We start from the raw sequence: 18957 nt of genomic DNA on the forward strand, positions 1-18957 counted from the left end.
ATTCTCGTCAATATTGACCTAGGAATATGACCTAGGAATCAAACCCACAATTCATAATTACAAGGATGGTTCTCTAACCCTTATGCTACATTGCATTGCTGCTACTGCTACAAATATGTGTGCTAATGCAATGGCTTAGATGATTACTTGACTTTTTTTTTTTTAACTTCACTTGATTTTGTTGACTGTTAAACCCATAATGTGGCAAACAGTTGCAGATTCAACTGATCAGAGAGCTTTGTCCTCATCCAGTTTACCACTGAATGTGCTGCCCCCTGCAGGCTGGAGCTGAAATGGTCTCGGGTGGAGCTGTCGGCGACGTGTTTCCGCGTGTGTGAGAACGTGGGGACCCTGCCCGTGCAGCTGATGCGCAGCGGTAACAGCATTGACCCCGCCTACGTCGGCATCCAGGTACGGTGTCCACATGAATCGAAATGTAAACTCGAGAAAAAGAAAAAAAAAAAAGCGAGACTGATGCAAAGGCAGCACTGAACATTAGATGTTTTTTTTGTTTTGTTTCATGATTAGTGATTGGACAGTTGTGCTGTTTGTTCATTGTTGCACTTCAGGTAGTAGAAGGCACAGCCAAAGTGGGGAGGGACTTCACCCATAGCACAGCTGCTCTGATCCAGTTTGATCCAGGTGCCTCTTCCTCGTCTTCCTCCCTCTCTAGCTCGACTGTCATTATTCCATTCACATCTTTGACTCACTCGTTTACATTTCTCTCTCTTTCTCTCTCGTTCTTAAGGGGTCAACTTGAAAAGCTGGAACATCTATTTAAAGGATGATGGGTTGGAAGAAAACCACGAGAAGTTTGAGGTGGTTCTGAAAGCACCGAAAAATGCAGTTTTGGGTCAGAGGCAAAAAGCCACTGTGGAGATTGTGGACCCCAGAGGAGGTACCGTTGGAGTGGCCTAGTCCACATGCTCTCAGTTTAGATGCATGAATAAAACATCAATAGAATTATTTTTTTAAGAATCAGATGCATTGATGGGAAATTCATTATGTGAGCATGCACCAAAATATCAAGCTTTGATGCGGGAGTTGTCAGGAGACTAGACTTCTCTTTGGTCTGAGCGATTTGTGTGATCTGAGTGACAGATCTGAGTGCATCTGTCACCAGGCAGTTGTGACCCAGAAGAGCTGCAAGTGGAGGAAGAAGTGGAATCGGGCCGTGCATTGTTCGAACCCAAAGTCCACACGTCCCACTCTCAGGTTCAAGAAGAGCACATCCTGCATTTACAGCCAGCGGGGGCCACGGAAAAGCAGCCTCACCCCCCTCGAGGTGACGTCCCGAACCGTCACGCCTTTGTGGACCACAGCGAGGGCGAGCTGCGGGACCAGGCGGGGCCAGGACCCCACAGCAAACAGCTGAGGGTCCTGGGCAGCAGTAGAGGCAAGGTGAGAGAGTGAGGCCTCAAACCCGAGACCTACAGTTCATTTCATATGGAATTCTTTCCAGCTTTCTTTATACTGCAAAGCTTTATTCACATTTGCTGCTTGGTCTGTCTGTGTTCTGAGCACACAGGTTCGTTCCTCAGGGGTTGGAGTGAGGAGTGAAGAGACAGCTTGGACAGTAAGAACCTTTGGAAGATCAATAAGCAACTATGTTTTTAAAAATCCGACAATTCTGGAAAAAAAGGTTGAAATAATTAGGACAATATATAGTGAGCTCCATAATGTTTGGGACAAAGACATAATGTATTTTTATTTTTTTGATTTGGCTCTGTACTCCACAAGTTTATATTTGTAATCAAACAATTCATGTGTGGTTAAAGAATAACCCAACTTGACAGAGCTTGGGAAAATTTGTCAAAAGGAATGGGTGAAAATTCCCCTTCCCAGTGTAACTGCTGTTAAAGGTGTTTCCACCAAGCGTTGACACAGGAGGACAATGCTTATGGAATCAGCATATATTAGTGCTTGAATTTTCCATTAACTTATTTTCCCCTTAAGATCTTGAATTACCATGTTCATTTTTTTAAAATGTGTATACATAATTTACAATTCAACAAGTGTGATATAAGGGTGTTAGATATAGTACCTTTGTAAGGCCTTATATATATCTACAGGCCTGTGCTAATGTTAATGTGTCTTGTGTGTAACAAAGCGTCACTGTCCCCTCCTGTTTTAAAGTTCCATGGAATAATTCCTCTGAGAGTAGAGGAGAAGAATCCCCCGAAACCAGTGCCAGTGCCCCAAGTCCACACTGAGCTCCTGATCACTCCTATCTGGACATGGACCGGACCGGCCCGTGCTGAGGACAGGGCGGGGGAGACCCCTCAGGGAGACTCCCCTCAAACTGCATCCCACCCGGCAGGGCACAGACGCAGGGTGAGCACTCCGGCTCTAGTCTGGCCCCATACCCAAATCCAAGGAAATCAAACGTTTGCTCGCTCAGGAAATCTTCTTATCCAGACTGACTTCATGCATACATTTTACATTCCTTTACAGTCAGGACTGTTTTTACTATCCATAGCCCCATTTGTCTTGTATGGTCTTTTTACCATTTGAAAGAACTGTAGACACCGTACTCTGTTTCAGAAGAATAAAATAGTCTTGTTTATCCTTTTTGTCTTATTAACATGAGGTCTATTTCCACACAAGAGGAGAAATTAATTATTTTTACTAGACCTCAGTGTTTTATTTTTGCAGTGTGAACAGTATCTCTCTCTTTCTCTCTTTCTCAGATGGGGAAAGTCACTGGTGGTACCTGCCCCCCTGGCTGGGTCCCTCATGAGGAGAACTGCTACACACTGAGCCCGGGCACTGCCAGCTGGACCAGTGCTCAGCAGTCCTGCGCTTCCCTGTACAGACATAAACTTTCTACTTTCAGTCTCAATAGTCAGGCAATACATAGTCAAGCAATGCATGAAAAATACCAATACTATATATGTATATATGTGTATGTACGTATGTATAGATACATGCATTTTATTTGGTTTTCTCTGTGTTTGTTTGTTTGTTCTCTTTTAGTTTTGACAGTCACCTAGTGAGTGTCAGCTCCAGAATGGATATGAAGTGGTTGTGGAAATTTGCTGGGAAGCAGCCCGTCTGGATTGGTAAAGACCAGTCGATCTGAATATAAAATGGATGCATTCTGCATCTGATAGTTTAAATGATGTATAATGGATTGCATTTCATTTAATGTGCCCTGTGATGTAAGATGTGATTGGTGTGTTTTCAGGACTGACCGGTTCCTTAGGACAGTGGTCTTGGACGAATGGTCAGCCACTGTCATTCTCCAGACTCAAGAAGACCAGCAGTCCAGATCCTGAGTCCAGCTGCGTGCTGGTCCAGAGTCAAAAGAGGTGGACGCCAAGGAGCTGCACTGCAGAAGAACACCGATACATCTGCACCACTCCTGCTCAGCATATCTAAGATGCTTGTTATCCAAGAACACTTGGAGCTGGGATAATGGTCCAAGGAAAGTAATCTACAACTGTTTTATACCGCTGATCATCACACATTTATGGAAAATAAATAAATGAATAAATAAATAAACAAAAAACTCCGTATAAAAACTCTGAGCTCCGGAATGGTTGTTATATTTGGATGCATCAGGCAAGGAAACACCAATTTTACATTATTTTGTAATAGTAATAATAATTAATTGAGAACTCTGAATAAATGTTAGATTGATAAATATCTAACGCCTTCTATAGTGCTGCTATATACTTGATAAACTGGATTTTAATATCATATAACTTCTCATAAGAACTGGAATCTTGTCTACATTTACAAATCTCCAAAAAAAATCTTCCTTGTAAATATAGCTTTTTTTATTATTATTTACAACTTGTGAATGCTGTTTTTCCCCCCAAATAAAGGCTGTGATAGCAGCACTCTGCCTGTTTTGATTCATCGTGTCTGGACTCTGGAACCTTCAACTTTTTTGCCTCAACGTCTGCTTGGTAAGCAGAGATACTGTGCAGTCTACATAGCAGGCTTTCAGCTTGAAACACCTTTTAGGTCTGGTCATCTGCTTGTATATAATTTGGTTATATGCATTAGCAATTGGGCCCACTCACAAATGTATTCTTGGGAGTCTGAGATCTTTGTTCACAACTAAAAGAGATAGGTACCATGGGGTTCGCCATATCCCTTACCTGTTAGTTGTCAATCACAATCAGTTAACAGAATTTAACAGTTAAAAAAGGATTGGCCTGATTATGAACACATCTTTCTAGCTCCTGTACATAACTGGCTGAGATCAAAGTGGCCCGACATTTTTATAGTTACCTACAGGCAGTGCTACCAGTTGGGTTCTATTCCGGCATCTCTCCGGAACTATGAGAAAACGAGTCTTCGTTTCCCCTAGTTTGACCGGAGTGATTTCGATGTGCGACGGAGGACAAGGTAAGATGGCAGCGGCCGTGATACAAATGTCATGTTTGTATCGTGGTTTGTTAGCAGTCAGGACATCGGGAATCCGACCGCTGATTCCAGGTGTGATACCTTGTTACCTACGGACTTTTTCGATGAGGAAAGAATCGGAAGAGTTGGAGAATAATCCCTTTTACAACAAATATCAGGCGAAGATAAACCAACTTCGGAGGTATGATTTCAGATCTCATTCAGTTTTCAGTATCAGATGTTCTAGCTAGTTTATGTAGGTCAAATGGCTTTATAGAACCCATTGAGTTCAGCTAGCTAGTGGACGTAAATAAATATATGAGCACAGTAAATTTCGGCGTGATAGCAATGTTTTTGTAAATGACCCATTCTACAAAGGTGGGTGCCGGTCACCATGGATCAATTTCTCCTCACGTTAAACAGTAGCAATATACCCGATTTTGGCCTTTCTGGCGCAGTAAAGCATGCAAGTGACAAGTGTAATTTATTCCGAGCAAATTCAGAGAGGCTTCCCGTTATTGCCATTTTATTCTAGGGCGAAGCCTCAAGAGTATGAGGCTCGACTGGAGAGGAGAGTAGAGATAAAGAAGGAGCCGCTGGGGCACTCCAAACAGGCGGAGTTCATAAAAGTCATGGAGCAGGAGGTAGGCTATCTGGTCAAGATGTATACGAGTGGATGCATTACATATATCCCCATTAGCCTGTCTATCGTTAAGTAAATCTTAATTACAAAATCAAACAGTTACTATAAATTGAATGATAATTTACTATTCAGTAAAGTGGAAATGTTGTCTGTGTGCTACGTGCATGCTCAGTCACTGAGATAATTCATTTCCTCCCCACTGCAGTTGGAAAAAAGAGGCAAAAACACAGATGGAACTGGCGGATTTACCAAAGACAAGGTAATAAAACCAGAAAACTGGGCAGACGTGCAGTATGGTTTGCAAGACGGGAGATGAAGCATGTTTTTTATTAAACAGCATTTGCCCCCTTTTCTCCCTATCTCCACGACGGAGGCTCTGCCACACTTCTCCTTCCTGTATATCTTTTTTCTATGTCTCTAGTGTGATTACACCATGCACATTTAATTATTGAATACATTGGAGGGGTAACTGGCTTGCTTTTTATTTTAGAAAACGGCTGCACACGTTTTGTATTGGCTGTCAATGCCGTTCTGTTGTGTTTTTCACAGAGTCTTGGATCCATCCTCAATATTGACATGGTCCAGAATATGTCGGGAGAGGAAGTTGGTAAGGTACGTGCATTTGAATTGTTCTTGACTGTGGGATACAGAGCTACTGTATTTATAAAATTATCAATTTGTTGAATTAAAAGAGAATTCAGGAAGTATTACAGTAATTTCAGTTTTTCAACCCTGGTCCTGGAGATAATACCACTGGATAATATTGTTCCAGCTGAGCTGAGTGTCACACATTCAGCTGATGTTTTGGTGAATTTAAATTTTAATATTTGTTTTTGTAATTGTGTATTGAGTATTGTATGATAAATGGGAAACAAGAGTTTACATTTCATGATATAAGCATTTTCATATTCATTTTTGACTAGTGCAAAAACACCTTCAACATCTTGCTTTTCAGTAAGCATTTGTCGCAGGTTGATTGGGGGGTGTTACTGTTCAACGTTCAGTTAACAACTTGCTCCAGTTGAAATAAGTGGAGTTTAGGGAACACTTATCTAGTTAACCATAAATTAAATTAAGTATCAATTGGTTTGAATTTTTCTGAGAAGTATGTCTTTACATTCAGGTCATTCAGTGTTTAGGCATACACCTTGTATACAATCTTTTTGGCATCATTAACTTGCTTTTATTCTTTCAGCTGTGGATGCAGTATTTTTCTACGAAAGACACTATCAGTGCAGTCATACCAGTGAGTTTTTTTGTTTATTTGTTGAATTCTTTCTCATGTGTTTATAAGTATGATTTAATTAGTGAAGAAAGATATAAGACACGTGAAAACACATTGTTGCCCTTCTATTGGTACCAGGAGAGAATACGCATTTCCCCGCAGGGGAGAGGTGCCCAGCCATGCCCAAAAAGGCTGCTCTCCTGTTTATTTGACAGTTATCATTTGATAAGTAATTTGTCTCTATGAAGAATATTCTCACAAGAATTTAGAGTAATACTCTAGAGTAATTTCAAAATATTTCTGACTAATCATTTTGAAAGGCACATCTTGACTGGTTAAGGTTTATATGTTGTATAATACTGATCAAAAGCTTTTGTTGTTTGTTGAATAAAAGATTACACGCTGTTGTAGATAATGAATAAAATGCAGTATTAATTATTTCAGGGGGGAATATATGAAGTCATGTTCAGCAGAACCAAGTCCTGCCCAATGGTAAGCCTCTTGCTACTGTTCACAATCACGGCTCCCTAGACATAGCCATTGTTTGTCTGCAGAATAGAAAATAACCACCAGGTGGCAGTGTGGAACAGATGGGAATACTTCTAAAGCAGGTCAAGGCAGTGCACCCTTAATCTGGATGCTAGGTTTAGAAACAAATACGTGTAATACAGTTCTAAGTGTCTTAACATTTTCAATACATCCTTAAAACTTCTGAAAAGATTATGTAGGCCATACTTTCACATCTTTATGCATTACACCATTTTTCTGAAATACTGTTTTTAAAGGAAAAGACCATGCATGATTCAATTCACTTTCAATTAAAAGCCCCCCATCATTTCATTTTTTGGTTTACACCAGTTAACGGCACTCAAGAGAAAGCCCTGTTTAAGCTATTAAGGTCAAGGACGCTTGGTAAACTAAGAAAAGTGACACCCAAATTAACATCAAATCCCTCCTCATATTATATTATTCTTTTATATATTATTTTATTAATTATATGACTAGCAAGCAAATAAAATGCTTTCTGGATTTCTACTGAACTAGTCAGCTGCTGGGAAAATATCAGTGTTTTAACAATAGTTAATGCATAGCGTCATGATCACCTCTATCACCCTCATGTTTTTTTTACATTCTACATTCAATAACATTCTCATCTCAAGGCCCTGGGGTGTCCCTGGATTCTTTAGAATGGGGGACATTACAAGTGTCCTGTGCTGAGCACGTGTAAGCTACAAGGCTAGCTAACATGGTGGCTCATGAGTGGCAATGCAGTTCTTCACTGCTTTGTTGGTTGTAAACAAATGGAAACAGGAAATGATTTGTCTTTGGGAAATGTGCGGAAAATGTCCTCTTACTGAACGTGCATGGTCACCATGTGTCACCTTCAACAGCCCACACCTTGCATGCTACAGATTTATTTCACATGGCTGTGACAGGGCACGTGTCTCTCAGACATGTTTTACGCAGTGGGAAAAAGTTCAGTATTATGAATATTGTATTCTCTTTATAAATGGTAAGTTAAATTTGTTACATATGTACCATTCCACAGTTCCTGTACGCTGTGCCACAGAAGGAGGGCTATGAGTTCTTCTTGGGTCAGTGGTCTGGCCAGGAGCTACACTTTACCTCTCTGATCAATGTCCAGGTATCCATCCATACTGCACCTGTAATAGTAGCACATAGACCTACCTGCTCAGTTTAGTTTCTCAACAACACTGTTAGTATTACTGAAGAATAGCCAGAAGTCTTGTGCTCTGGATAATGAATTGAAAAGCCCAGTTTGAGAGAGTAAGAGACATTAGTATATTCTTTTTTTATTTGCTGTGTGCACACGTGACTGAATGCTGTTTGTGTGGTTTCACAGACTATGGGAGAGAATGCTCCGAGCCAGCTGATATTGTACCACTACTCGGACCTGCAGAAGGGGAAGGGGATAGTCCTCATGACTGCTGAGATGGACCCCAAGTTTATAGTATGTGATGCTGCCCCTGACCTAATCACTTGGGCTCAACGCTAGGCTGATTAAATGTCTTGCCAAGGGTTCACCTATCAACTTTCTTCTATTGCTACTTATATCGTATGATATAATATTCTTTACTAGCAAACGTAATAATGTACTGGTGTAGTGGAGTTTTATTCACTGAGACACCCAAGCTGATTCATTTATCACTCTGGCAAGATTAGAACTTTCTGATGACACAATCTATAAATTTGTGTAGCGTTCCGGATGCGTCTTCATTTGTTTAACACTTCCTTCTACAGAGCGTTCACCAGGCCCAGTGTTTAGCCAATCAGGTTCAGCTTTTCTATGGAACGCAGCGGCTGGAGACCTTCCAATTGGTCGAGACCTTCAACCACAAACCGGCAGACTTCAAGCACATGTCAGTGATAGCGGAGCTGGAGCAGAGTGGCATTGGTCCCGGAGTCTCCCCTGCACAGTCACAGGCCAGCAAGGACAGTGGGCATCAGGAGCCCTGCTCTAACACTGAACTTTAAATGGGGGAAGTGTAAAAGCATGTTTTAATTAATGGGAAGAGGATTTTCCACTCATCCTTTGGACATTAGGCCTCGGTCTCTTCTCAGACCGAGCAGGTAGATGGTGTGAAGATATGCCGGCCATCTTGTTCCCTGAAATTCCCTATTTCTTTCTTTGTGGCAGTCGGCATGATGAACGTTCAAAATGGATTAAGAAAACGCTGCTCACAGCCTGAAACGTTTATCATGTACATGTTTTAGATGTTTCTGTCTCTGAGCCGTTGCCCAGGGTAGTGTGTTGTTGGACATGTCACTGAAATTGGCACCGTATGAAATTACAAGTATTTTAGTCTGATTTACAATGTTCAACTGAACTAGATGTCTGAAATTATCTTTGGATATTAAAGTATGCAAAAGTCATTGCACATACAAACCATTCACTGTTATGGATGAAAGGACCAAATCCTTGACAAAAATGCCTATATTTCTTTATATTGTATGTTGAAAAAAGACCCTTAAACCACCACTTCATGTGAGATCTCTATATGGGTTGCACTGAATGAAACCATAAAGTAGATTCATGAACCTTGGCTGAAAATGCAAGTGCATCTGGCGGCTTTATATTTGCCAACTATATTTTTTATAAGCAGCAAATAACACCGGATGTGTTATTTTTTTTATTCGGCCGACCTCAGAAGGCGTTCAGTTGCCCAACTCGCATAATGTCCTTTAAAAATAAAAATCTGGCTGCACTGTGAACACAAAATCAGTGAGCACATATGGGTATAATTTGTGACATTCAGCGATGAGTCATAGTATATTGTACTCCGATTGGTTCCTAAAAATGGAAGATGGTTGAGTCATTTGAAAAATCCGAAGCCAATTGTATATTCTTGCATGAATGCCACCAATCATGACAAGCATGAAAAAATGAATGTAAAATTGACACAGATTGTCGCCGTCTTGACTGTTTCATTCTAATTTCGGCGTTAAGGGGAGGTGAGGCACGCTTGCAAATTGCTACCGGCTCCTCCTACAACGTTCATAGCTTGTCTTTGCTGGAACATAGATGAGCAGAGTAACGTAATTTGTGACAACTAGACAGATACATCTTTGCATGCTGTATAATATCCTGGAAATTATTTAATGCACTAATGATTTAATTCGTGATTCGTTTACATTCCGATCGATCAACACAATAGTGAACAACTCCGGGAATACTGAAGAGAGACGCGACATTCAATCAGTAAACAAGACCCTTCTTCTTTTGCAAGTAGCTACATACAGTGTGATCATATGCTTGCTTCATATTGGCTTTTGTAAAGTCCGTAGAACGCAGCTCCGACGAATACAAGACCGGCACTTAGAGTATTTATTAAAGGTGAGTATTTGAAATTTTTTCCTTTCACATGTTCATGATTTTGGTCTCATACACCCCCGAAAGATATGTGCGATTTATTCCGTGTCAGATGTTTTAAATAATTGTCGACTGGCAGTTAAAATAACTGGCTTAATTAAAAATTCAAAAGATCACTCAGTTAAATAATCACCGACATTATTCAAACTATTTTATTGACCGTGTTTTCATTTTAGTTCGTGCCAGTCTGTAAAACACCTGCCCCCAACCTAAGATGTTGCCAGGTAACCTAAAACCGGATGTAATTGGCGTGTCTATTCCCGTTTTTGTTGTGTATGTAGAGTGTCAGCAGACAATCCTATGTACATTCGTCGTTAGTTCGCATGCAAATAACCAACTGATCCTAGTGTTTTCTTTCTGCCTTTTGAATGTGTTTTGAATGCTAGAGAACACCACACCTCGAGTGCGAGCTTGTCTCAGCTATTGGTTTGCATGCACTTACACAAGGACGTTTTTATACGCATTGTGAAATAAATCAACGAAGCATTATATATTAAGACCGACATCTTCAGCAACAGTAGCATAATATTAATATGTTTAGCTGTAAAAGGGCGGATTATTGAATTCATTTTAAATGGTCATATAATTGGCGTCGTGGAAAGCATAGACTGTGCTCCCTAGTAAGTGTTTGATGCGTTTACCTAAATAATTATTTATTGAAATGAGGACTCGTCGGCGTATGTAAATGCGCCACGGGAGAGATACTGTATGCCTCCTAATTAATAAAGACGGTGGTAATGTATGCATGATTTGTGTGGAGTGGTGATGCAGCGTCACACCTAAAACACAGTAGATTGTTAACAAGTGATATTTTGTACAAGAAATAAGCGTGTTCTGTCCCTGCTATACATTTTTGTATTAAAAGAATACATATGCATACACACATGTATTTTGTAAAAGCGATGTGGGGCGATATAGCTCAGGAGGTCAGAGCGGTTGTCTGGCAGTCGAGGGGATGTCGGTTCAATTCCCCGCCCTGGGCGTGTCGAAGTGTTCCTGAGCAAGACACCTAACCCCTAACTGCTGCCAACGAGTTGATTGGTACCTTGCATGGCAGCCTCTGACCGTTGGTGTGTGAGTGTGTGTGTGAATGGGAGGCATCAATTGTAAAGCGCTTTGAATAAAAGTGCTATATAAATGCAGTCCAAAAGCACTTGCATGAACAGCATGCTGATCAGTAAAGAGATTTTCCTGTCTGGCTTCTTCCCTCAGATGGCAAAGGCAGACTACCGCATGGGGCACAGGGACAGCTCGGATCAGAACTTTGACTACATGTTCAAGTTGCTGATCATTGGAAACAGCAGTGTGGGCAAAACCAGCTTTTTGTTCAGATATGCTGACGACTCCTTCAACAACTCCTTTGTCAGTACCGTGGGCATTGACTTCAAAGTGAAGACTGTCTACAGGAATGACAAAAGGGTGAAGCTTCAGATCTGGGTGAGTTTTAACTGCCCATTATTGCCAAAACATGTTCAGTTTCCTGCTACATATCTTCTAAATAAATTTATTGATGCATTTCATGTAGTGTACATGAGGGAGGGAACTATATAATCTATATATAACTAACTATATATCTTCTGCCCACAAACAAAGGCAAAACAAGACTGTAACCCAAGTCCCCTCATAGTTGCTTACAGTGGCAGTAAGACCCTGAAGTTGCACCAGATAATCTTTTTCAAAAACATGAGCAGCAGTTAATAAGATTGCAGACAGCTGAGACAGTGATAAAATTAAGCCTACAGACTATGCATATGTGCTTGGTACACTGTTTGCCAGTGTTCAGTACGAGTAGACTACAAATAGATAAATAATATACAGTACTATCATTCACAATTTCAACAGAGAAAATAATGATGTGGCATACAATCTACATCCACAACACATACTATAGTTTCAATAGTGTTTACACTGATAAGACAACAAGACAAAGTATGATCAATCCAAGAATCCAGTCATACGTTTCAGTTATTCAGTAATATAATGTCAAACTGTCATTGATCTGAAACTATAAAATAGCATATTGAGGGCCTCCAGGCAATATTTGGGGCATTCACTTGTTGTGCGCACACAACAAGTGAATTTATGACACTAACACATCATTATGAGTTATAATTCTGTGGTACAATGTCAAGCCTGTTTTCTCAAGGCCTACAGCATCTTGCCCTCACAATTTGTATCATTAGTTTCTTATGACATACTTGTCATCGTGATTGGAATTTCCATCCTTATTGTTGTAATTAATTGTAATTTACTTAAAAAAAGACAGAAAGTGCTTACAGAATTTGTTTGGCTTTACACATTTCTGATATTTAACAGCTAGTTTGTGAACTAGATACCTCAATTAAAATCCTGTAGTAGAATTCCAGATCAAAGCCACCAGCTCCCAGTCATAGATCAACATCCCTGTGATTTACCCACACATTTGTCAAAAGGGAGAAAATGTGCACATGAAAACTAAATTTTGCTGTACCTCAGTGTGAGCATTTTGGAAGCTCTGCAGCCTTATCTGGTATAGACGACCAGGGCCTCTAGTGATCTTGCATCACCACTGACGGTTGTCATGGAAGCAGCACTTCACACTGCTCCGAGGCAGATATCTTCTGAGGCAATTAATGTGGCCCCTCGGGGTGAAGGGGTAGAACCCTTCTGGACAACACAGGAGCCAGGGGTGTGCAGCGAGACGGCATAGGTGGAGTCTGCAGCGTTCTATTCGCTGAGAGCGGCAATCAGCGCGGATTGGTCCTTGCACTGGCAGCTTGAGGATTAAAAATAGACCCAGCGCTTAAAACAGCTGCAGAGTCATTGCTGTGGGCACCAAGGATATCTGACAGGATGTTGGTACAGCGTATACGACCGCAAATTCAATTACGATAAACGCTTAGTATTATTTTCTTTGTGTTCGTTTTGCTCCAAAACATGTACAGTGCCTCTGCCAAATGGCACAATGTCTTAACATCTCATTTCAAAATGCTGTTACTTATGATATTTTATTTTGAAATCAGTGCACAGTGTAAAAAAAACATAGTAGGTTTACTATGCATGTAGATTATATGTTGTATGTTCATGCAAGAGCAGGGGGGTCAGAACCTAGTCCTGCAGGGCTGCAGTAGCTGGTGATTTTCATTATGTTTCAGTAAAAACAATCACGACAATGGGGCCATAGTGACTGGTGACTCCAGCTCTCAATATGTTATATGTTATCATTGCATTGCAGGTAGAGGAAATGCTTTAGAAATGGATCAGCAAAGTCAGGAAATGGAAAATGTATTAGCACTCCTCATAGTTGAGATGCACACCTGCAGGCTTGTAGCCATAATCCTATGGTACGATGACTTCTGGAGATGACAGTGACTGGCGTTTGTGTTTGAAGTGAAAATAAAAATAACATCAAATACCATTAGCGTGCACACCACAGGAGGCTGGGTAGATAAGGCTTAAAACGTGTGCGAGACTGAGTACGGCGAGATGTAGAAAGGTTGGCAGAAGGCTGAATCAATAAGCCAACAGATGGGTAGATAAATGGATAGAATGAAAAAGTGACCCTAATTAGAAGAGAAGAGCAGGGAGGGAGTTGTTATGGCACACATGGATTAACTTGCCCCCACCACAGTAAGTTAGACGGGAAGAAGATATAACAACAGATTATGTCCAGTTGCTGCGCTGTGATTAGGGTTAATAGGTGATTGCGGGAAACAGTTCTGTCAAATGCAATCAGTTTCACACAGATGATGTCTAATGCATAAACCACTCATCCATCTACCCAGCTCAATATTGTCTGAAAAATAGACTACAGCTTCACGCTTTCCACTTGTATTCGCCAAAGTATAAATTTGTTGCTCCAGTGATGCGTTTACTCATCATTTCAAAATGAAGACTTTACCCTGTGGTATTGTCTGCATACAAGCTTCAGCATCTGCAGTGTTCAGAGGGGTGGTTAACATGGTGTGAATATCTGCTATGGAATGTGCCTTCACCTCTTGAGGACCAATGAAAATGCAGTCAGCTCCTCCGGACGGGGATCCTTGGTCTTTAGCCCAGTGGGCTAATTGTCTCACACAGTTCAGAACCTGCAGCACACAAGTATAAAAGTCACACATAGGTATTACCTTTGTTGTTTTGACATTGTACCAGAGTTTTATATGTGACATGGTTGAATCTCAGTGCGCGTTTGTGTTCACTGCTGCCTGCAGGACACGGCCGGTCAGGAGCGCTACAGAACCATCACCACCGCCTACTACAGGGGAGCCATGGGCTTCATCCTCATGTATGACATCTGCAACGAGGAGTCCTTCAACGCCGTGCAGGACTGGTGAGAGCTGTGCCGGCACTGAAACTGGGGCACATTAAGCATTTTTTACTGCATATTTTATTGTGTATGTTCCTGTTGAGTTTACTTGGTGTGTCTCACATCCCCCAGCCACTTACTGACCTTTTCAAAATGAATCCTTCTGAGTCAATTTTGTAGCATCACAGGGTTTCCATACAAATGGCCAAATTGGGCTGATTTAAGGAAATGTTGCATTCACTGTAGTTGGTGGTGTTTTACTCAACACCATACCGTCGCTGTGCAACTTTCTCCCATGTAGATCATTGCACGGTGTGATTTTATTAGCGCTAATTGCTTGACAGATTCACCTGAATTAATGTAAAAGGTAGAATTCCATCTGTACTTTTGAGCCTACCCACAGAGATGACCCCCTGACTCTGTATCATGGTAGGCACATGCATTTGCACAATCACCAGTATCGTAGCCAATGTCACCAGGGGACTTCAGTTTGGGATCCCAGTCAAGTTACAGTATGTGCTCAAAATTCATGTAATGGGCGGCATTGTAGTATAATGGCTTGGGACAGTGTTGCCACATTGGGTGGATTCCCACCCAATTTGAGTACTTTTTAAGTTATTGTGCAGGGAAAATGGCTTTGGGCAGATTTATCTTTTTCAAATCTGGCAACACTGGCTTGGGAGCTGAGCTTGTAACTTGAAGGTTGCAGGCTTGATTCCCAGCTGGGGTGCTGTGACCATTGGGCAAGGTACTTCTTGAAAATCACTTCAGTAACCTCTTCAGCTGTGTAAATGGACTATATATAAAAATATGTCAGTGAAATTCACCCTGTAGTGATATTAAACAGTTTGTTCTACTAACTTGTTTCAGTGATGTGGAGAATGTAGGAAATAAATGACACAAAAACAAGGTTGTTGAAAATGTGGGAATGTTATAATGTATGGAATGTTCCAGGGCCACCCAGATCAAAACATACTCCTGGGACAATGCTCAGGTGATCTTGGTGGGGAACAAGTGTGACATGGACAGTGAGAGGGTGGTGTCCCCAGAGAAGGGCAAGCACCTGGCTGACCAACTGGGTAAGTCTGGTGAATGGACCAGGTGTACCTAGTACTCGATGGGAAGTAATGAAGGACATTAATGATGATAATGATGTTACCGTTTTTTACGATGAATTGGAAGCTTCCTTTTTGGAATTTATTGCCATTCTAGCATACTGTTGCTTGCTACATACTAAATATTTATAGGACTAAAAAGCGTATTTGTGCTTCTACCTACAGGTTTTGAATACTATGAGGCAAGTGCCAAGGAGAACATCAATGTTCGACAGGTTTTCGAGCGGCTGGTTGACATCATTTGTGTGAAGATGTCTGAGAGAGTGGACACAGAACCACCCATGGTCACTGGAGCCAAGAACACCCGGCTCACCGACAAGCCGACCAACCTGCCTCAGAACTGTAACTGCTGATCCTGCCATTGCCAGTATCACCCCCATCCCTCCCATCTTCTCCTTCCCCTCCTGACTTTCACCCCAATCAATGCTCTTGGTGTCACATGCCACTGGTCCAATTCATTCACCCAAGATGAAGTTTTCATCATTCACCTCTCACATCCTGCTCTTGTGGGTTCAGCATGACCTCTCACCTCTCACCTCTGACCCTGGTTCCTAGGCCAGGGAACTCTAAGCAGGGTACATAGCCAAGCACAGCACTGCCTCTATTCAAGCACAACAGTGTGTTCAATTGCCTAAAAACATGACAACGGCTGTTGGAATCACAGGTTCACAGGTGTGAAGAGATATCTGCATTCCCATGTGTGATGTCAATACATCCATTCTTAGAAAAGAAGCTGGTTACTTTTTAATCTTTTCTCACTCATTCATGTCTAACAGAAGGCATTTTCAGCATTAAGTGTTGGATACTATGAGGTGAGGAAGAAAGATTAAATCAGTATTTGCTTATCGCACAGTATAACCAAGTTCTTGTGACTTGAAGTACTGTGTGATACATGAATGGAAAGAGCAAAAATATCTGAATGACAGACAGAGTTAAGAGGTGGAGCACTCAGTACTGTGTACCAAAGCGTACAGTGGGGGTGTCACAGGAAGAGTAAAATAAGAGCAGACTGCTATACAATTGCAGAAACAACAGGGTGTAAAATTGAGCTAACAATCTTTCCCAAAAATGTGCTTTCCTTTTTGTGCAATGCAACTATCTCTTCCGGTGGGCACAAAGAGTCAAGTATGCCAACCCTAGCCAATTGGGTATTCAGGGCGCATTTGACGTGTTGGCATTAGGTGCTGCGTTCAGAGTTCATTCCGTAATTTCAGAACCATGTTGGCACAGCAACAAGGGACTATTCTGATTTATGGGTCACTTTGTATACATTTACCTTAATGTTAGGTTTGATGAGTCAATATATTGTCTCGTAAGTGTCCTGTTTACAGTGAGAAACCAGTAGTAACATGAATGTGTCTTTCATAGGAGAGCACCACTGTGTATCTGGCTGGAGTATGTGTGTAGGTGTGTGCGTATGTGAGTGTATACACAGTATACTTTTGTGAAGCTGTGTAAAGTATGAAACGCTCAGTTTAAATATCAATGATACATATTTTTGTGGGTTTATGTAAGTAGCAAAAACAGTTAACTTATGGTTGAAAAGTATGTATACTCTTAGCAGTGCACTTATAAAGATCAAATAACCATTTTAAGAATTCAGTAAATGCCGGATGCAACATATTGTTCAATATAGCCATAAGTAATAGAGTGTGGATATTTTGCAAATTGGACACCACTAACACTGAATGAGTATTGCCAAATTTTCTAAAAATTAGTAAAATGCTTTTTTGAAAGAGTAGTCATCCCACCACCAGATACAATGTTCTACTGAATATATATATGTATATGTATGTGTGTTAATTATGAGGCTATTTATGATCATATATTGTTGTAATTGTTTTATAAGTGAATTTAAAATTTAATAGTTAGAACCTATGATGCTGTAAAGTACATATTTATTTTTATTATTTAAATCTGATGAAAACAGATGTAGAGTACGGTATGTGTTGTTGGTTTACGTCAGTGACCATGGTAACAGACAGAAACAGCTAAAGCACAAAATGTATGATGCTGTGTAATCAGCTTGTTGCCTCTGATGCGTTTTGGTAAAATAAAAAGCACAAAGCTCTACTTTAACATGACTTATTTATTATTAAACAGAAGAACTGGTGTTGGTCAATAAGGGGAGAGGTGTGTGTCCCTTGCAAAATTAAAGGAGAAGCCAAAATAACTGCATAGCTGCCAATCGACTGCAGAAAGGAAGCAGTGTTTTAACACTTTAGAGCAGGGATCATCAAATCACGGTCAGGGAGGGCCGAGTACTGCCGGTTTTCCACCCTCCCCTTTCCTGGCAGTGGAGTGTGAAGACAGACTGGCCAATCAGTAGTGCTAATTGTTCAGTTAATTATCTGGGAGGAAATAAAACCAGATTCGGGGTTGGATTTGAGGCCCAGATTTGATGATCCCTGCTTTAGAGGACATACTCCTTTGTACCTTACTGAACCCGTGTTCAGCAGTTGTCTACGACCATAAAATGCACTTTTTTTGTACGTCGCTTTGGATAAAAGCGTCTGCCAAATGAATGTAATGTAATGTATGCTAGTTTACTTTATCTCCCAGATTGACAAAGGATATTGCAATGACAGCCTACAAATAAAAGTGGGCATTCCAAATTAGGTGAAAAAGTAAAAATAGAAGATGACATTGATAAAATTAGTTAAATTACATTTTTTTAATGTTCTGAATTATACAGCGCCACCATAAAAAAATAAGAGAAATCTGTTTTAGAAAGTGTATACATAAATGGGCCAGCTGTAGTCATGCTTTGCAGTACATAATGAAAAAATATCCTCATAAGTGTAATTAATGTCTGTCATTTGTAATATATGGATCCAGGTAGGTCATTGATCATTTGTTTTTTATTTTTTTGGAAAAAAGGACTGTTTTCTTTTGAGGAGACAAATCATTTTGAGGTTGAGAAGTATAAATAATAAAGTAGTAAAATTCTGGAAAATTGCTGATGCGCGGTCAAATACTCTTGGACCACTCTGTATCACACTGTGACAATATGATTTATTGAGTCTTTACGTGTCCTTGTAGTTCAACATATTTTCCAAAAATGGACCCTGGTGCCTCAGGAAGGTTAATTTATATCTCTACAAGATATTCAGATTACAGATAACATTCAGTCTTTTAGCATAATTAGTGATTGTAGCAGGTCAATCAGTCACCTTGCTTTTTAAATAGGTGGGCCATCGTGAATGATTCTGTGAAGTAAACATCCTGACATTTTTCGGTATTTGCAATGCGCAGTGCACTTTCTGTGCACAGTGCATTTGCACATGTTAATTGTCACTTATTCTCTTCAATAAAGAACACTTGAGCTGTTTTGTGATACAGTGTGGATGTGGACTGTTGCTCATAAACTTGGTGTGTTATTTATTTTTGTCATGTATAGCAATATAATTTATTTTGAGATTCCCATTAAATACAGTTACA

General features: G+C 40.6%; 3 protein-coding genes across 4 annotated transcripts in view; all 3 read left to right on the forward strand.

Moving 5' to 3' along the window:
* frem1b (Fras1 related extracellular matrix 1b) overlaps window positions 1–3524 on the forward strand; it is a 28216-nt gene extending 24692 nt beyond the window's left edge. Inside the window, exons 28-36 of the mRNA XM_035412382.1 lie at window positions 282–411; window positions 570–642; window positions 749–898; window positions 1124–1401; window positions 1529–1576; window positions 2137–2334; window positions 2691–2809; window positions 2977–3062; window positions 3188–3524. Of these exons, the coding sequence (XP_035268273.1) occupies window positions 282–411; window positions 570–642; window positions 749–898; window positions 1124–1401; window positions 1529–1576; window positions 2137–2334; window positions 2691–2809; window positions 2977–3062; window positions 3188–3381 (1276 nt within the window). The 3' untranslated portion in view covers window positions 3382–3524. The remainder of the gene's footprint in view (window positions 1–281; window positions 412–569; window positions 643–748; window positions 899–1123; window positions 1402–1528; window positions 1577–2136; window positions 2335–2690; window positions 2810–2976; window positions 3063–3187) is intronic.
* A 785-nt stretch (window positions 3525–4309) lies between these two features.
* On the forward strand, window positions 4310–9135 carry atpaf1 (ATP synthase mitochondrial F1 complex assembly factor 1). The gene is made up of 9 exons (XM_035413462.1): window positions 4310–4558; window positions 4892–5000; window positions 5205–5258; window positions 5549–5611; window positions 6195–6245; window positions 6669–6716; window positions 7774–7869; window positions 8089–8196; window positions 8487–9135. Exons 1-9 carry the CDS (start codon window positions 4341–4343, stop codon window positions 8718–8720), a joined length of 981 nt encoding a protein of 326 aa, XP_035269353.1. The 5' UTR covers window positions 4310–4340; the 3' UTR covers window positions 8721–9135.
* Window positions 9136–9593: 458 nt separating this feature from the next.
* Window positions 9594–17595, forward strand: rab3b (RAB3B, member RAS oncogene family). Of its 2 annotated transcripts, XM_035413463.1 has the most exons (6): window positions 9594–9990; window positions 10055–10080; window positions 11329–11553; window positions 14307–14425; window positions 15356–15480; window positions 15682–17595. In XM_035413463.1, the coding sequence occupies exons 3-6, from the start codon at window positions 11329–11331 to the stop codon at window positions 15867–15869; spliced, it is 657 nt and encodes a 218-aa protein (XP_035269354.1). In that variant the 5' UTR covers window positions 9594–9990; window positions 10055–10080; the 3' UTR covers window positions 15870–17595. The 2 variants fall into 2 exon arrangements, with proteins under 2 accessions (XP_035269354.1, XP_035269355.1); XM_035413464.1 differs by lacking the exons at window positions 9594–9990; window positions 10055–10080 and adding an exon at window positions 10416–10736.
* Window positions 17596–18957: the final 1362 nt, after the last annotated feature.

Source organism: Anguilla anguilla, chromosome 4 (assembly GCF_013347855.1).
Source record: "Anguilla anguilla isolate fAngAng1 chromosome 4, fAngAng1.pri, whole genome shotgun sequence".
NCBI classification, from domain to species: domain Eukaryota; kingdom Metazoa; phylum Chordata; class Actinopteri; order Anguilliformes; family Anguillidae; genus Anguilla; species Anguilla anguilla.

Coding starts and splice junctions, on each gene's coding strand:
- rab3b (XM_035413463.1), top strand. CDS start 11,329: ATGGCAAAGGCAGACTACCGCATGGGGCACAGGGACAGCTCGGATCAG. Junction 11,554..14,306: donor GGGTGAAGCTTCAGATCTGG/GTGAGTTTTAAC, acceptor TGCTGCCTGCAG/GACACGGCCGGTCAGGAGCG. Junction 14,426..15,355: donor TTCAACGCCGTGCAGGACTG/GTGAGAGCTGTG, acceptor GGAATGTTCCAG/GGCCACCCAGATCAAAACAT.
- atpaf1 (XM_035413462.1), top strand. CDS start 4,341: ATGTGCGACGGAGGACAAGGTAAGATGGCAGCGGCCGTGATACAAATG. Junction 5,259..5,548: donor GCGGATTTACCAAAGACAAG/GTAATAAAACCA, acceptor TGTTTTTCACAG/AGTCTTGGATCCATCCTCAA. Junction 7,870..8,088: donor CCTCTCTGATCAATGTCCAG/GTATCCATCCAT, acceptor GTGGTTTCACAG/ACTATGGGAGAGAATGCTCC.